Source organism: Salmo trutta, chromosome 35 (assembly GCF_901001165.1).
Source record: "Salmo trutta chromosome 35, fSalTru1.1, whole genome shotgun sequence".
NCBI classification, from domain to species: domain Eukaryota; kingdom Metazoa; phylum Chordata; class Actinopteri; order Salmoniformes; family Salmonidae; genus Salmo; species Salmo trutta.
This window is the reverse complement of record NC_042991.1, coordinates 12,594,024-12,612,544: the sequence shown is the minus strand read 5'-3', so window position 1 is coordinate 12,612,544 and position 18,521 is coordinate 12,594,024. Positions and strand designations below refer to the sequence as shown.

Sequence of the window (18,521 nt, the reverse complement as noted above, 5' to 3'; positions counted from 1 at the left end):
ATTTCTTGCAATTCTACACATTTTTGCCATGGAGTGTAAAGAAAATGTTGCACTGTTAAAGCAAGCTGTCTGCAGTTCTACACATTTTGCCAAGGGGCACAGAAACATTTTTGCAGTTTTAAAGCAAATGTCGTGCAATTCTACACATTTTCCAACATATCCCATTATATGCTACAACAAAGATCATGTTATATGATCCCATGACATTTGGTTTGAAAAACTGGGCCCAGATTATACAGTGGCTAGGATAAAGCTGGGGGAGTACCACTTCTACGGGTATGGTACTGACGTGGACTACGAGACCACTGTCATCCAGTATAGGCTGGCCTCGGAGCAGCAGCACAGCGCTCAAGCCATGTTCAACTTGGGTTACATGCACGAGAAAGGCCTGGGCATCAAACAGGTGGGCACACGCACATAAACAAACTCATTCATACACACATGCAACCCTATAAGTCTAACCCCTTACTCTTTCCCCCTCCTGTAGGATATCCACCTGGCCAAGCGTTTCTACGACATGGCTGCCGAGGCTAGTCCCGAAGCCCAGGTGCCTGTCTTCCTGGCTCTGTGTAAATTGGGCCTGGTCTACACCCTGCAATACCTGCACGACCTCAACGTGAGTGTACAGTACAGAGCGCTTCCTGGATCCGGTGCCTCTGGGAGTTTCATTTCCCTGGTAGTTTCCATTTCAACTCACGGGGGCCAGGCTCAATGTTTGAGGCTAACTTAATTTATTACATTTGTACAGGATTCATGTGATTGTACTATGTTTGTTCAATGTAGTCAATGCTCTCTCTCTCTCTCTCTCTCTCTCTTTCTGCTCCCTCTGACCTCCCCTCTCTCTTTCTCCCCTCCCACCCTGTATCATCCCGCTCCCTCTCCATCCTCCCTCCCCCTCCACCAGATGAGTGAGGTGGTCAGTCAGGTGGACCTGGACCAGCTCCTGGGCCCTGAGTGGGACCTCTACCTAATGACGGTAATCGCCCTGCTGCTAGGCACCGTCATCGCCTACCGCCAGAGACAACACCAGGCAATGCCCCCTCCTCCCCCAGCCAGGCCTCCTCAGGAGCAAGCCCAACCTGAGGCCCAGGCCCAACCTGAGGCCCAGGCCCAGCCTGAGGCCCAGGCCCAGCCCCAGGCCGAAGAGACGCAGCAGTGAGTGATAGAGATGGAGTGGGAAGAGAGGAAGGGAAGGCGATATCACGACCCATACCCTCTAACTCTTCTCTGGGGGGTTGGTGGGTAAAGGCAGACTAATCTTGGGCACCACCTTTTCCCTCCTGACTCCGGCATGTTGACCACAGACTGTAGGCTACTGAATAGGCCAGACTCGCCCTACTTAACTCTCCATCTCTGTCAATGCTCTCAGACCTCCCAAGTTGAAGAATGAAGAAAGGAATCGGTGAGGGGGGAGTGGAGCAGGTTGATGGACAAGGCCAATGAATAGAGGCTGTAGAAAAGACAATATAGACTCAAAACCTCTTAGTGTGTGACTCAGGGTACCGGCAGCAGAATCACTTCTCAGAACTAGCCACGTGGGGCGATCGAGGCATCTTCTTAATTATCGTCCGATCTGCGAATGAAACCGTCTTGTTTTGTGCGCTCTAGTAGCGATTGGGCTTCGGAAACAATGGCCAGATTTTTTTTCTGCTTTTCCTTTTCTGCTTTTATGTAAGTGTTTAAGGTTACAACTCTCCTTATCGGAAAATAAGATTCCAGATGACGACATAAACCTTGCAATACCAACATATTCGTCAGGTGGCAGCAATCAGAACTGGGCACGTGAAGTCATCTTCATCCCGTCTTTAGCAAAATGTTTTCACAAATAAGTTTTGTTAGGAACATGTTTTGTAAGAATGTTCTGTTCATAAACAGTGATTCTTTATCAAGCTAGTTTTTTCCAGCATGCTTTTGTCAGCACATTTGCTTGATTGGCAAGCGTTAAAGCGTTTTGTGTGCAAATATTTCTTTAGCAAACATGCATTGTTTGTCTTCCAATGCAGACGTCTTCTTCAGGATCTTATTTTGTTAGCGAATATGCTTTGTTAACACATATGTTAAACTAAGGAAGTAAACATAAACCTGTCATTTATTTGACGTCCAGTTCAAAACCTTTCACTACGTAGCTGAGCGTTGGTCAACTTGTTTGAGTGGACCAAGTAATGAAATATATTGTCAGTCATTTCAGCTTTGCTATGCTATGGTCAAGCATCAGAATGAAGGATAGAGAATCCTTTGCTACTCCTTCACTAGCTCCCCCATTTCCTTCCTCAGTGCAGCGCATGATTCTGTGTCTCAGGTAAGGTTTGATTCTTGAGATATTATTCATATAGCCTAATACAGATAATATCCTTGAGATAATATTATAGGGATATTGTAGAATGCTTATCCCCACCGTAGGTGCTCCCTTACACCAAAATCCTGAGTGAATGCTAGGTTGAAGAAATCTGTTGAAGAAACCCTTCAGTCTCTACACTGTATGTGCCTGATGGTGGTGCACACTGCTAAACTCTTAAAGGTACACTTAGCAAGATGACATCATCAACAGAACAACATTTAACAACGGCAACAACAGAATTCAAATCTGCCAAGAATGCAGTTATTAAACCTACGTAACAATTTGCATCCTCCCTTGTAGCACGCCCACATTGGGAATAGCCAATAATTTCATTCTTGGCAGATTTGTATTCTCTTGATGATGTTGGTCACGTTCCCCTGCTCTGACATTGCATGCATCAACCAACGGTTGCGTACCGTGTCGTCGACTATGCCGTCGGGCACCAAATGCCTATCCAGGCATTGTAAGATCTGGCAGGTGTCAGAAACGTCTGAGTATAAGGAACACGACCGGCGGCTGTAAGTAATACGTTTCCCCATTTTGTATGATGATGTCAACTTGCTGAGTGTAGCTTTAACCCTTTGTGGCATTTTATTTTATTTTACAATTCTCTGTGTTTGTTTGTAGTCGGTCTACATTGACAATTTATTATGTTATTGTAGGTACATTTTCGGGGGGTTCCATCTACTAGTAATTGGTAGTTTGTGGCACCATGGTTAATTTTCTCCTGTTTAAACTGTTTGATTTGATAAGTTGAACTGCAACAGGAAGAGAGATGGCGGCCTTTTTGTCAAGACTCATTAGAAGAAAGCAGTGACTTTTTCAGACTATTTGACTTTGTTAGACGTGGTTCCACTCAGGGTCATAATCGGGGTGTGACTATAGGCCACACCCCCTCACCAATAGAGCAGGTTGTTGCTTCTCCAGCTTCTGCTTGCCTCGGCTCAGGGGCTCTGTATCAAAGTTTTCAGAGTAGGAGTGCTGATCTAGGATCAGTTTAGCCTTTTAGATCATAATGAATAAGACTATTATGAACAGGAGGGATCTGATCTGATCCTACATCAGCAATCCTGCTCTAAGAATCTTAACACATATGGCTTCAGATCTTCGTCTTTGAGTGTATGGTGGCAATGGGAAATGCTGTGTGCCAAGGTAAAAATCATTAGAGTACTTTCATCAAGATGGGGTATAATACCACTGATAGAAAGATAACATTTTTGTCACAGGGGTCGTAAAATGGAGACCAAGACGCAGCGTGGATAGTGCTCATTATCAAACTCTTTAATGAACACACTTGACAAAATAACAAACAACCAACACAGTCCCGTCAGGTACACAAGACTAGAACTGAAAACAACTACCCACAACCCCAAAGGAAAAACAGGCTGCCTAAGTATGGCTTCCAATCAGAGACAACAAAAGACACCTGCCTCTGATTGGAAACCATACCCGGCCGAACATGAAAACCAACACATAGAAAATGATAACTAGAACAAACCTCATAGAAACAGAAATCCCAAAATACCTACAAAACAAACCCCCCTGCCATGCCCTGACCACTCTACAATGGCAAATGACCTCTTTCACTGGTCAGGACGTGACAGTACCCCCCCCCCCCCCCCCCGAAGGTGCAGACCCCGACTGCACACCAAACCAGAACCCCACAAAAACAACCCTAAACAAAAAGGGAGGGAAGGGAGGGTGGCCACGGCTCCTGTGCTACACCCAGACCCTCCACCAATCCTCCAGCTTCAGAGGTGGCTCCGGCTCCGGGCGTAGCCCCCTTTCTGCCTGCATTACCAGAGGTTCAGCGCTACCGACCACCGCTGAAGGCTCTGGGTTGCAGACCACCGCTGAAGGCTCTGGGCTGCAGACCACCGCTGAAGGCTCTGGGTTGCAGACCACCGCTGCAGGCTCTGGGCTGCAGACTACCACGGAAGGCTCCGGACTGAGAGGCGTCGCCAGAGGCTCCGGGCTGAGGGGCGTCGCCGGAGGCGCCAGGCTGAGGAGCGTCGCCAGAGGCTCCGGGCTGAGGAGCGTCGCCGGAGGCTCCGGACTGAGGAGCGTCGCCGGAGGCTCCGGGCTGAGGAGCGTCGTCGGAGGCGCCGGACTGAGGAGCGTCGCCGGAGGCTCCGGACTGGAGAGCGTCTCTGTAGGTTCCGGACTGGGGACCTTCGCTGCAGGCTCCGTGCCATGGATCATCACTACTGGCTCCGCGCCATGGATCATCACTGGAGGCTTTGTGCCATGGATCATCACTGGAGGCTCCGGGTCATGGGTTATCACTGGAGGCTTCGTGCCATGGATCATCCCTACAGGCTCCGGGCCATGGGTCATCACTGGAGGCTTTGTGCCATGGATCATCCCTACAGGCCCCGGGCCATGGATCATCACTGGAGGCTTCGTGCCATGGATTATCGCTGGAGGCTTCGGACCTTTGATCATCACTGGAGGCTTCCTATGGGGAGCTGGAACAGGTCTCACCAGACTGGGGAGACGCACTGAGGACCGCGTGCTCAAAGCAGGCACCGGCCGTACTGGGCTATGGAGGCATACTGGAGGAAGAGTGCGAGAAGCAGACACAGGACGTACTGGGCTATGGTGGAGCACTGGAGGGAGAGTGCGCGGAGCAGGCACAGGATGTACTGGGCTATGGTGACACACTGGAGGGAGAGTGCGCGGAGCAGGCACAGGGTACACTGGGCCTTGGAGGCGCACTGGAGGTCTGGCGCTTAGGGCTGGCACAACCCGTCCTGGCTCGATGTTGATTATAGCCCGGCAAGGGCGGAGCGCTGGTACAGGACGAACTGGGCCGTGCTGGTGAATGGGGGGTACCGTGCGTAGAGCAGGTGCAGGATAACCTGGGCCGAAGAGACGCACTGGAGACCAGATACGTTGGACCGGTGCACTTCTCCCTGGCTGCCGGCTAACTCTAGCATGTCAATGGTGAGGAGCTTGTACCGAGCCCACCGGGCTGTGAGTGCGCATGGGCGACACCGTGCGCACCACCGCATAACACGGTGCTTCTACCGTCACTCGCTCCCCACGGTAAGCATGGGGAGTTGGCTCAGGTCTTAACCTCGCCTTCGCCAATCTACCCGTGTGACCCCCCCCAAAAAATGTTGCCGCTGCCTCTCAGCCTCTTCTTGTCTGCCTAGCCGTTCCTCCCAGTATCGTCGTTCCGCCTTCGCTGCCTCTATCTCCCACTGCGGACAGCGATACTCCCCAGGGCCTGTCCAGGGTCCTGCCCCATCTAAGATCTCCTCCCAGGTCCACTCCTCTGAACCATACTGCTTGGTCCTGTTCTTCCTCCTCGAGAATGCACGCTGCTTGGTCCGTTGGTGGTGGGTAGTTCTGTCACAGGGGTTGTAAAATGGAGACCAAGACGCAGCGTGGATAGTGCTCATTATCAAACTCTTTAATGAACACACTTGACAAAATAACAAACGACCAACACAGTCCCGTCTGGTACACAAGACTAGAACGGAAAACAACTACCCACAACCCCAAAGGAAAAACAGGCTGCCTAAGTATGGCTTCCAATCAGAGACAACGAAAGACACCTGCCTCTGATTGGAAACCATACCCGGCCGAACATGAAAACCAACACATAGAAAATGATAACTAGAACAAACCCACATAGAAACAGAAAACCAAAAATACCTACAAAACCATCCCCCCTGCCACGCCCTGACCATTCTACTATGACAAATTACCTCTTTCACTGGTCAGAACGTGACAATTTTCACCATGCATGTACTATTTCCAATGGAATATGACCCCTATTTTATTTGCCTACGGAGGATCTACCCTTTGCATAATGTACAGAGAAATACACGTTTATGTAGCAATACATAACATTCAATGTATGAACTTGTATAAGATGTAAAGAGAATGATTCCGATTTTTTATGAGATGTTTCAAATAAGATCACTCACCATAACATACCAGTGATGTTCTCCATGCTCAGTTTGGTTTGAATATTATATCAACACAATGTATGATATAACAGGTTGTCGAAAGACTACATTTGGCTAATGGGGATCCTAAAACATACCAAAACTCTCCACTATACACTGAGTGTACAAACATTAAGAACACCTGCTCTTTCATGACAGACTGAACAGGTTAAAGCTATGATGCTTTATTGATGTCACTTGTCAAATCCACTTCAATCAGTGTAGATGACGGGGAGGAGACAGGTTAAAGAAGGTTTTTTGAGCCTTGAGACAACTTAGACAAGGATTGTGTATTATGTGCCATTCAGTGGGTAAATGTGCAAGACAAAAGATTTAAGTGCCTTTCAACGGGGTATGGCAGCAGGTACCAGGCGCACCGGTTTGTGTCAAGAACTGCAGCGCTGCTGGGTTTTGCACACTCAACAGTTTCCTGTGTGTATCAAGAATGGTCCACCACCGAAAGGACATCCAGCCAACTTGACACAACTCTGTGAAGCATTGTAGTCAACATGGGCTTGTATCCCTGTGGAATGCTTTCGACACCTTGTAGAGTCCAAGCGAATTGAGGCTGTTCTGAGGGCAAAAGGGGGAGTGCAACTCAATATTAGGAAGGTGTTCTTAATGTTTTGTACACTCAGTGTATGTTATGGTTATAGTGACTCTTAACTTGACTTTTCTGTCTTGGCTGACATAGCACTGTCATAATAATAACATTACAGGTTATAAACACATTGAGAAGTTGATGACAACTGACTATACAGCTGTTACAAAAACCAATTTAGGAAAATGTGTTTGCTTTTGGTATTCCTTAGCCATCTGCTTAAGTGTAATGTCCAGGGCTTGGGGTCATTTTTTTTCAACAAGGAGTTTTCTATTACTGAATTAAATTCCAATCCACTCCCTGAATTGAAAGAAGTGAAATAAATTGAGCCCCCAACCCTAGTGCTATGTCATGCTCATGATATTGCGGGTTAGACCTGAGGACATTGGTGTCAGGCAATTTATTTTTGGACAGTGTATAAGGAAGTTATTTACTTCATTTCATATCAATAATATTTGAATTTAGTATACATTTTTGTTTTGGGTTAAACAGTTGGGAATGAAACTGACATACTGTACTTCTTAAACGTATGGACTGAACAATGATTCAACCCCCCAGACATATGTACATTACTTTATAATCAGGCATAAGCGGTCACTTAGGGCCCCTGGCCGCTATGGGGCCCACGACCAGTCGGGGTCTCAACTTACTTAGGATAGTATAATACACGAGATGCAAGTTCAAAATTTGGTTGTGCATCAGCAGCTTTTCTCTTCTTTTGTCAGTCAGACAGTCACTCAATTAGCCATGTCAGCTAACAATTTTTCGATTGATAAATCAGTCAGGCCAGTTATCAAAACTAGTAGTAGTAGTAATCATGACCAAATGACCATGCACTTGCCTCGAATTTTGGAGATCATTAGGGTACTAGGGGGTAACTGCCCCTCCCCCCTGTAATTCACCACAAGATGTCACCCAATTATTTTCCCAACATTTCCCTAGCTGCCACTGCTCTTGCAAAAAAAAAAATCCTCTGTCATCACAACTTTTGGAGATATTTCAACAAAATTATTTTGTGGATATATTCCAATGAAGTTAGATCTATACAAGTAGAAAAGCCTTAAGATAAATAATAGTAATATGTTGGATGTGTGTGTTGGGAGCAATATTTAGACAATGACTAGCCCGGTTAGCGCAAGTTTATGCTAACTTTCTAGCTAGCAACTTCACTAGCAGTAAATGCTAGCCAGCTAGCTAGTTAGCATAAGCTACCAGATCGTCTGAGGTAAAATACATGAAAAAAGATAACATAACTTAATTGCAGTTGCAAATGTTTCCACTAGTGACTGATAGCTTTACAGTTAATGCTAATTTATAGCCTTTTAGCTATTTTACACAGAAGTTTATGTTATATAGCTAGATAGCGAGCTACGATTTAGAGTTTGAGTTTATTTACATTTTTGCAGGGACAGTGCACATTATTCAACGTTTCAATAGTTCTGGATTTATCCAGCTTGGTAAAGTTCTACCGCAGTTCCTAGGCATGTTTTAAGAGAGAGCTTTTCAATTGGCATCTCTCCCCCTGTTTTCAGTCACAGTTGGGGACTGTATTACGTGTGAGCAGTGTAGAAGGTGGGCTCATGAGTTGTGCTCCAATTTTACTGGGGATAGCTTTATTTGTGACCTTTTTACAAATTAGAATTGTGCAATAACAGAGCACAAGAGTTGCCACAATGTTACACTGAATTAATTAGTTAAGTTCTGAGTTATTATTAAATGTTATATTCCAATGTTATTTAATGTTATCAGTTATATTACATTCCAATTAATATTATTTTATGAATTAAAAACAACTATTGAAAAGAAAGAACAAAGAAAATGAATGTGCAGGTGAGTTAAAAAGAGGGACACAACAAATCTCTCCATAGTGCAGATATTAATGATGACATGTGCAACACCATTCCCCCCTATATTTTATTTAAATAATTACAATTGCCCCAGTACTTTTTAAAAACTCATTTTCTAATAACAACATTTCATGAAACACTTATAAAAGTGTAAACTGTAGCCCTTTATTTCCCTTTATAGTTTATTCGCCTAAGTATGACCTTATATCCAGGGGCGAAAATCTGATATCAACTTTGGAGGGGACAATTACATGAAATGTTCTCAAGAGCAATTCCTGAGGGGGACACCAAAAGTAGTGCTGTAACACATAGCCTACATTGTAATACGGTAAATGTATATTGAGGAACCAAAGAAATAAGGTGTTTGCCGTACTCCTAACTACCGGTACCCAAAACTACACAACTAATCACAACATCAATACCATTGCCTTTAACAAATCTTAGTTCAGTCACCAGTTTAAGTTGAGAGTGGGGGTATCCATGGCATTTTCCAATTATGTTCCTATTTTACAAGTTAAAAAAATTGAGAACCTTTCATAATGTTGCCAAACAAAGACTCAACAAACTTACCTGAGACTCCGTCTTTGCCAGTCTGTCCCTGCATATCTGTCCCCAACTCTGCTGTCTGTGTGCCATCTGTTGCCTGCTCTGCCTAATGACATCATTGTGAAACATTTCCATTAGAATTTCATTTCTTTCTTATGAACATTTTATCAACTAGTCTTTGAGATATTAGGCTACTAGGGTTCTTACTATGCGTTTTGGTGTACTGAAAAATACTCTGATGTCCGTCTTTTATTTTTCTGCCATTTTTCTACCTGGCTGGCTGGCTGTCTACACACACAGCGTGTAGGTTATTTACAGTAGGAGATGGGCTTCTATCATCTTCAATCATTCTATTTGGGCTTCGATCTAAAAGGTAGCTAGAAAATGTGAAACGGATTAAAATGACAAGAGTTGACGGCTGTATGAGTTCACCATTTACACAACATATTGAGTTTGAGTTTATTTTTATTTTTTTACAGGGACAGTGCACATTAATCAACGTTTCAGTAAAAGTGCCGGTTTTAGCCAGCTGGCTAATTTTCAACCGCAGTCCCTGGGCAGGTTATTAAAAACAATTACAATATAGACAATCATTGAACAGTGAGCACACGCAGAGTAACATAGGACAAGCAAGACATAGCATACAGACAGAGCAACATAGGACAAGCAAGATGTAGCATACAGACAGAGCAACATAGAACAAAAAGCAACAAGACAAAATCCATAAAAACAACAAAGTGTTTCCACACCTCACAAGCTACAGACAACAGACAACATGGAAAGTGGCAATACACAGCTAGTGATTATGTTCACAAATCTGATTGGCCTTTAGCCATGTCTTCATGCATTTTGTGAAAGTGTGATATGTGGTGCAGTTATGTGTGTCTGATGGCAGTGTATTCCAGACATGGGACGCTCTCACAGAGAAAGCGGATTTACTAAAGGTGTTTTTCCTTAAGGGAACTATACAGTCACCTCTCATGGCAGACCTTGTGGATCTGCTGCCATATGTTTGGGTTTTCTGTTTAACAAAAATACTGAGTGGAGGGGGAGCTAGGCCATTTAGGATCTTGAATACAAGACATGCGTCGGTGTATTGCACAAGATTTTCCCAACTCAGGAGCTCATGCTTTCTGAGGATGTAACAGTGATGATGGCTATTGGGCTTCCTATCGAGCACTTTGAGAGCCTGTTTGTAGACAGACTGAATAGGTTTTAATGTTGTATAGCAAGCTTGGGCCCAACTAGTCAAGCAATATGTTAAGTGGGGGAGTATCATCGATTTGAAGTACAGTCTTGCTACCTCTGTGGTCAAACAATTTCGTATAAATCGGAAATTAGCTAGGTTGAATTTGGTTATTTGAATTACCTTTTTCACATGCTTTTTAAAAGAGAGGTTGGAATCAAGTATGATGCCAAGGTACTTAAAATCAGATACCACCTGGAGCTTCTCCCCTGACACATAGACATCTGGCTCAGTAGCATCTGTTGCCCTCTTTGTGAAGAACATGCAAACAGTTTTTTTCACATTGAGATGCAAACACGAGTCACTGAGCCACTTTGTAACCTGGACCATTACAGTAGTGAGTTCTTGTGCAGCTTGTTGTTTGCTCTTTGCATGCACATATATCACTGTATCATCTGCATACATTTGAACTTCAGACCCATATGCTGCAACCTTTTGTAATTTTAATAGTTTGTTTCATATTGGCTGGCTTCCAACAATAGCTGAATTTGCAAAGCTAGCGAGCACCAATTCAGTTTCAGTGGTGTTTGCAATAATCTTTGCTACCCTGGTTAAATAAAGGTGAAATAAAATAAATAAATAAAAGTTCCCTTGCGACAATTTAGCTTTTGCAACGAGACCATTAAATATATTTAAGACAATGGTAGAAGAGAGTGTAGTTCTGTTCAGTTTGGATTTCAGTTTATCGCTAACCTTATCACAGGGACTTTGAGGCACTAACTTACATCATCTGCATGCTGATCTTGGAATAAATTGACGATAGCAAAGATTCCATCTTTGACGACGCCACATAAATGGAATAGGTACTAGCTAGCTTAATAGTTAATATTTGCGCGCTAGCTCTGCATATTCAGCTAGTGTGTGTGCGCGATTGACTGGATTAACCTCATGTCAGTTACGTGCATTGAGTGCCTTTCAGACAGTAGATACGACCTTTCTGTTACCTAGCAAGCTAAGGAACTGGCAGTGGATCAAACCATTGTGAGGCAAAGGGTGGGGGGGGTCGCAATCTTTTGAAACTTAAAAACGCGCTATTAAGTGTCTATAATCAGCACAATTGCTTTCATTGCGTATTATTAATATTATTTAAATTACATAGTTATGTTTCAGTGATATATTGGGGGGGACAAATCATATTTTTCCCAGGATGGGGGGGTCGTGTGTCCCCCGCCCCCCCCGGGATTTCCGCCCCTGCTTTTATCCAAATACCATTTTCTTCCGCAAAAATGTCTCTGTTTAAACAAGTTTTGTTTAGCTAATAAGATGCTAAACAGGAGAGAGACACTTTTTGCCAGAGGGGCACTATTTGGCATGACAGGTCATTAAAAAAATGTAAGAAATATTTCTGGATCATTAAATATCCATTAGCCGTTGATCATTTTGAGTTAACGATTACATTCCTTTATAAGGCAGTTTTGTAGTGTATTTCAAGAATTTCACAACAGCTAGTTAAACTCAAAGGTAGAGCAGTCATGTCAACGGAAAACTAAACGATTATTACAGTACATCACTGTAAACTAAACTGAGAAATTAAAATATTCAACACTGTTTCGTAATTACTTAAAAGTAGTTAGTAGGAGACGATAAACAACTGTAATTGAAATATAAAATAAATCACTTTGAAAAGGGAAACGATAACTGCTAATGTAAAGCAATCAGTTAATGAATCAACGAAAACATTTAATGGAGATTTCACCGAGCCTAATGCTATCGATTATTTATTTTAAATTAGCTAACGCCAGATGATTTGTTGGAGGTTATTCTGGTGTAAATGTATGGGTTTTTTATTAAACAAAAATGCCTAACGGAGTGCAAGAAAGCTAGCTAATTAAGTGGTCCAATGTCTTTTTTTTTATTAAGAGGAAACTATATAAACTGTAAATCCCATGCATTCTGTCTTTCCGGTACCATTTGCAGTTTGTCAAAATTAGCGATCTGCTGGATCAGAGATTGCGAGCCTCTGAACAACTATAAATACGCAAATGAATAGATTAATTCACCAAGAAACATCGCCATCGGACAACCAAAGTCCTTTAGTCATTGACAGGTATGCTGCAGTTGCAGAATTTCGGATTTGACATAGGAGTAAATTACATTTTATTGACCGCCAAAACTTGAATATAACAACATTTCCAATCTAAGTGTGAAATATGAATGAAATAATTGCCTTTTCTACATGCTTCTTGAAGATAGAATCGAAAGCTTATTATATAATTAGCTATGTTGTGGATAACCATTTAGCAAAATATCTTTACAGCATCGTTGTACATAGTTTTTTTGGAATGGTCCGCTAGCTAGCTAAAGTTATATGCATATTTTTAATGAACACATAACTATATTTTCTGCTCTGTTCATTTTTAAATATCAAATGTTTATGTACTTGGTGAAAGGATAAGTTTGAAAACGTGGTAGCATAATTTGGGTAATCATATTGCTCCTGTTACAGCATTGTTGGAAATACATGTATTTATGTGTGTGTGCAGCGAGCAAGCTTGCTATCTAGTTTCAAACGTATTTCTTTAATTGAGCAAACAATTTTTGGGGGGCGGTAACGTTAGGTAGTAGTTAATAGTGTGGCAGCTTGCTTTACCAGTTCAACAATATTGATATCGCCAAGCTATTAAATATTGTGTAAATAAAATGTAAAATGAGGACAGTATAGAAATGAATAACATTTGCACAGTTTGTACTGGTGGTGTACAGCAGCCAGAGACAAGAGGGAAAGTCAACCCAGGCCCTCATTTTTCATTACTTCAATTGAAGTCAATGAACTTAAAGGGTAGGACGCGTTACTTTTTACTCACCAATGTAACAACACAGTCTATTCAAATACTTCGTAACTTAGTTGAAGTCACAATCTGGTTACCTATAAGTACAAACACAGTTATGTTTTTGAGATAGTACATATTTATTACCTTATTTCCTGATATATTCTAAACTACCCACAATGCACTATTGAAAATCAAATGTTATTTGTCACATGTGCCGAATACAACCTTACAGTGAAATGCTTACTTACCTTAACCAACAATGCAGTTAAATAAATATTTACTAAATAAACAAAAGTAAAAAATAAAATAAAAAGTCACACAATAAATAACAATAACGAGGCTATATACAGGGGGGCTGTACCGAGTCAATGTGCAGGTGTAAAGGCTAGTTGAGGTAATTTGTACATGTAGGTAGGGGTATAGTGACTATGCATAGATAATAACAGTGAGTGGCAGCAGTGGAAAAACAAAGGTGGGGGGGGGGGGGTCAATTTAAATAGTCTGGGTGGCCATTTCATTAATTGTTCAGCAGTCTTATGGCTTGGGGTAGAAGCTGTTAAGGAGCCTTTTGGATCTAGACTTGTCACTCCGGTACCGCTTGCCGTACGGTAGCATAGAGAACAGTCTATGATTTGGGTGACTGGAGTCTTTGACCGTTTTTTGGGCCTTCCTCTAACACTGCCTAGTATATAGGTCCTGGAAGGCAGGAAGCTTGGCCCCAGTGATGTACTGGGCCGTACGCACCACCCTCTGTAGCGCCTTATGGTCAGATGCCGAGCAGTTGCCATACCAGGCGGTGATGCAACCATTCAGGATGCTCTCGATGGTGTAGCTGTATAACTTTTTGAGGATCTGGGGACCCATGACAAATCTTTTTAGTCTCCTGAGGGGGAAAAGGTGTTGTCATGCCCTCTTCACGGCTGTCTTGGTGTGTTTGGACCATGATAGTTTGTTGGTGATATGGACACCAAGGAACTTAAAACTCTCGACCCGCTCCAGTACAGCACCGTCAATGTTAATGGGGGACCTGTTCGGCCCTCCTTTCCCTGTTGTCCACGATCAGCTCCTTTGTCTTGCTCACATTGAGGGAGAGGTTGTTGTCCTGGCACCACACTGCCAGGTCTCTGACCTCCTCCCTATTGGCTGTCTCATCATTGTCGGTGATCAGGCCTACTGTTGTGTTGTCAGCTAACTTAATGATGGTGTTAGAGTTGTGTTTGGCCACGCAGTCGTGGGTGAACAGGGAGTACAGGAGAGGACTAAGTACACACCTTGAGGTGCCCCAGTGATGAGGATCAGCGTGTCAGATGTGTTGTTTCCTACCCTTACCACCTGCGGGCGGCCCGTCAGGAAGTTCAGGATCCAGTTGCAGAGGGAGGGGTTTAGTCCAAGGGTCATTAGCTTAGTGATGAGCTTCGTGGGCATTATGGTGTTGAATGCTGAGCTGTAGTCAATGAACAGCATTCTCACATAGGTGTTCATTTTGTCCAGGTGGGAAAGGGCAGTATGGAGTGCGCTTGAGATTGCGTAATCTGTGGATCTGTTGGGGCGGTATGCGAATTGGAGTGGGTCTAGGGTTTCCAGGATGATGGTGTTGATGTGAGCCATGACCAGCCTTTTAAAGCACTTCATGGCTACCGACATGAGTGCTATGGGGAGGTAGTCATTTTGGCAGGTTATCTTTGCTTTCTTGGGCACAGGGACTATGGCGATCTGCTTGAAACATGTTGGTATTAGACTCGGTCAGGGAGAGGTTGAAAATGTCAGTGAAGACACTTGCCAGTTGGTCCTTGCATACTCTGAGTACAAGCCCTGGTAATAGGTCTGGCCCCATGGTCTTGTGAATGTTGACCTGTTTCAAGGTCTTGACCTCATGTGGAGGATCTACTCCAGGGATCATCATCTAGATTAAGCTGTGGGTACGAATGTTGATTTGATGGATTTTCAAGGGGACGGAACATTGTTACAAATCATTTGTAGACTGCAAATTGACTGCAAGAAGCCCAAAGACATATAATCACATGATCACATATCTCTCTCTATTATACATGGGAATACCTTGGAACAGATTTCCTCAAATAAAATCAGATTTACTAGTGGGAGGGTTTTTCTGAGAAAACTTGGGGGGGGGGGGGGGGGGGGGGCAAATAAAGTCACCCGCTGGCCGCGAGTTGAGGAACCCTGATCTACTCGTTGCTTCCGAGTTTGTATGCTAGCTTGGTAGCTAGCTCAAGTTGGCTAACAATAGCTACACCTCATGAACAAGGCAAAATTACTTTTATATTGGATATTTGGTGGATATTCTGTTTTCAATCTTCAATAGCTCTTAAGCAAAGCGCGCCATGACTATGAAGACACTATACTCTGAATTAGGGGAGGATGGACAAAAATCCACAGCGTTCTTTTTTCTTATATACATTTTGATGTTTTGTTGTTGCTTTAAATCTTTAACAGCTCTTACACAGAGTGCCATCACTATGAAAATTATATATTCGGAGGGGGGGGGGGCACTGGATTTTTGTCCATCCTTATCTAATCAGCAGGCGGAAGACAATTAAGTGGTAATGCCTGAGAAGCCGGTGTTTGGAGGATATATTGGCATGGGTGTTGTTAGGCCCAAGAAGAAGTCGAGGGCCGGCAAACCGTGTCAATATCTCCTCGAAACACTGTCTTTGAGGGCATTATCACTTTTATACAACGGGTTACCAACATATTCAAATAATGATTGACATATTTTCATTAAAATGTTATTTTCATGAATTTATTCATACTATTTCATCCTTCCACAAGATATAGTCCCGACACAAAACTATGGTTGCTACCCAAGCCGGCTGGTTGTTCGTTCTACCGATTCAGTTGCCAGACGCGATCCAGTTGTTCAGTCTTTTTGTTCTGTATCTATGGACGCGACCCAGTTGTTCATTCGAAATGTTCCTTTGCGATAATGGCTGGCAACTCACGCTGGTATAAATTATTCGGGAGACAGGCGCAGGAAAATCGTAATAGGGTTTTTTATTACGCCCAAAATTACAGCGTGCCGTGTAAAGGCACGGGGACAAAGACCAAACAAACACGTAACAAAAACACAGGGTTGAAACCCAAACAGAAGAGCGAGGAGTACCTTGAATAAATAACACACGTGCACAATGATTATTACATGGGACGAGACCCGTAATCATCTGCGCAATCCACAATGGCACGAAAGCCCAAAACACACAGCACAGGTACTCACACGCACCAAAGGACATAGTAACAATAATGGACAGCACCATGGTGAACAAAGGGCACATATATACAAATACAATCAGTGGGAATAGGGGCCAGGTGTGTGCAATGAAAGTTCCAGAGGGATCCGTGACAGCAACGTTCATGTCCCTTGCTTACAAGTAGCTGCATTTGCATTTGTTTAAGCTGTTTTCTAGTGACATTTATTTGGATACATCCATAACAATGAGCTAATGAGGCTCTATTTCGCCTGGCATAGAAAATGTGCTCACTTGTCAGGACACTGTTGTTCAGAGAAGCTAGTCAACAACACAATCACTTCAAACTGAAGTTGGAAGACTGCAAACTAGCTGCACTTCCTTTCGTTTTACCTTTTTTCAATGATGCCAGCTGATTTATGATTTCGACTGGCTGAGAAACGCTGCTTGTCTGTCTTGTCCCGATTCCCGACACGTTCGTTACTATGGGACAGCTGGAGATCGAATTTGAATATCGAAAGAATGTTGAAAATGTCAGAGAAACACAGGTTTATACAAATCTTTGCTGTTGAAAAAAATTGTTAGTCTAAAAGAAATGTGAAATAATGTCTAGATGCTTTTTATAGTGGATATCAGGTGAAACAGAGTAAATAGGCATTTTAACTTCATGGATTTAGCCGGTGGTAACTTGTGGAATAAACACCGGCTGAAATGCGGGTTTAACCAATCAACATTCAGGATTAGACCCACCCGTTGTATAATATTCAATAAACCATATTCTAGAATATCACACAATGTCTTGCAGACATACTGCTTGCAATTCCCAAAAATTCTTACATGTTTTCTATGTTGCTGCAGTCCTATATAAATACAGTGAAATAACGTAACATACATTACATTACCATCCCAAGCCATTCCCTGGGGAAATCATTAAATTAGGTCATACATTTCATGCACCCAGTCATTTATTCAGTTATTAACAATATACAGTTGAAGTCGGAAGTTTACATACACCTTAGCCAAATACATTTAAACTCAGTATTTCACAATTCCTGACATTTAATCCTAGTAAAAATTCCCTGTCTTAGGTCAGTTAGGATCACCACTTTATTTTAATAATGTGAAATGTCAGAATAATAGTAGAGAGAATGATTTATTTCAGCTTTTATTTTTTTCATCACATTCCCAGTGGGTCAGAAGATTACATACACTCAATTGGTATTTGGTAGGATTGCTTTAAATTGTTTAACTTGGGTCAAACGTTTCGGGTAGCCTTCCACAAGCTTCCCACAATAAGTTGGGTGAATTTTGCCCATTCTTCCTCACAGAGTTGGTGTAACTGAGTCAGGTTTGTAGGCCTCCTTGCTCGCACATGCTTTTTCAGTTCTGCCCACAAATTTTCTGTGGGATTGAGGTCAGGGCTTTGTGATGGCCACTCCAATAACTTGACTTTGTTGTCCTTAAGCCATTTTGCCACAACTTTGGAAGTATTCTTGGGGTTATTGTCCATTTGGAAGACCCATTTGCATCCAAGCTTTAACTTCCTGACTGATGTCTTGAGATGTTGCTTCAATATATCCACATAATTTCCATCCTCATGATGCCATCTATTTTGTGAAGTGCACCAGTCCCTCCTGCAGCAAAGCACCCCCACAACATGATGCTGCGACCCCCGTGCTTCACGGTTGGAATTGTGTTTACATTTACATTTACATTTAAGTCATTTAGCAGACGCTCTTATCCAGAGCGACTTACAAATTGGTGCATTCACCTATAATATCCAGTAGAACAACCACTTTACAATAGTGCATCTAAATCTTTTAAAGGGGGGGGGGGGGTTAGAAGGATTACTTTATCCTATCCCAGGTATTCCTTAAAGAGGTGGGGTTTCAGGTGTCTCCGGAAGGTGGTGATTGACTCCGCTGTCCTGGCATCGTGAGGGAGCTTGTTCCACCATTGGGGTGCCAGAGCAGCGAACAGTTTTGACTGGGCTGAGCGGGAACTGTGCTT

General features: G+C 43.1%; 1 protein-coding gene across 1 annotated transcript; it reads left to right on the top strand.

The window, feature by feature from the left end:
• Window positions 1-28: 28 nt before the first annotated feature.
• LOC115174394 (protein sel-1 homolog 1-like) lies at window positions 29-1,254 on the top strand. Its single transcript, XM_029732910.1, has 4 exons — window positions 29-35; window positions 231-403; window positions 488-616; window positions 905-1,254. The coding sequence occupies exons 1-4, from the start codon at window positions 29-31 to the stop codon at window positions 1,157-1,159; spliced, it is 564 nt and encodes a 187-aa protein (XP_029588770.1). The 3' UTR covers window positions 1,160-1,254.
• Window positions 1,255-18,521: the final 17,267 nt, after the last annotated feature.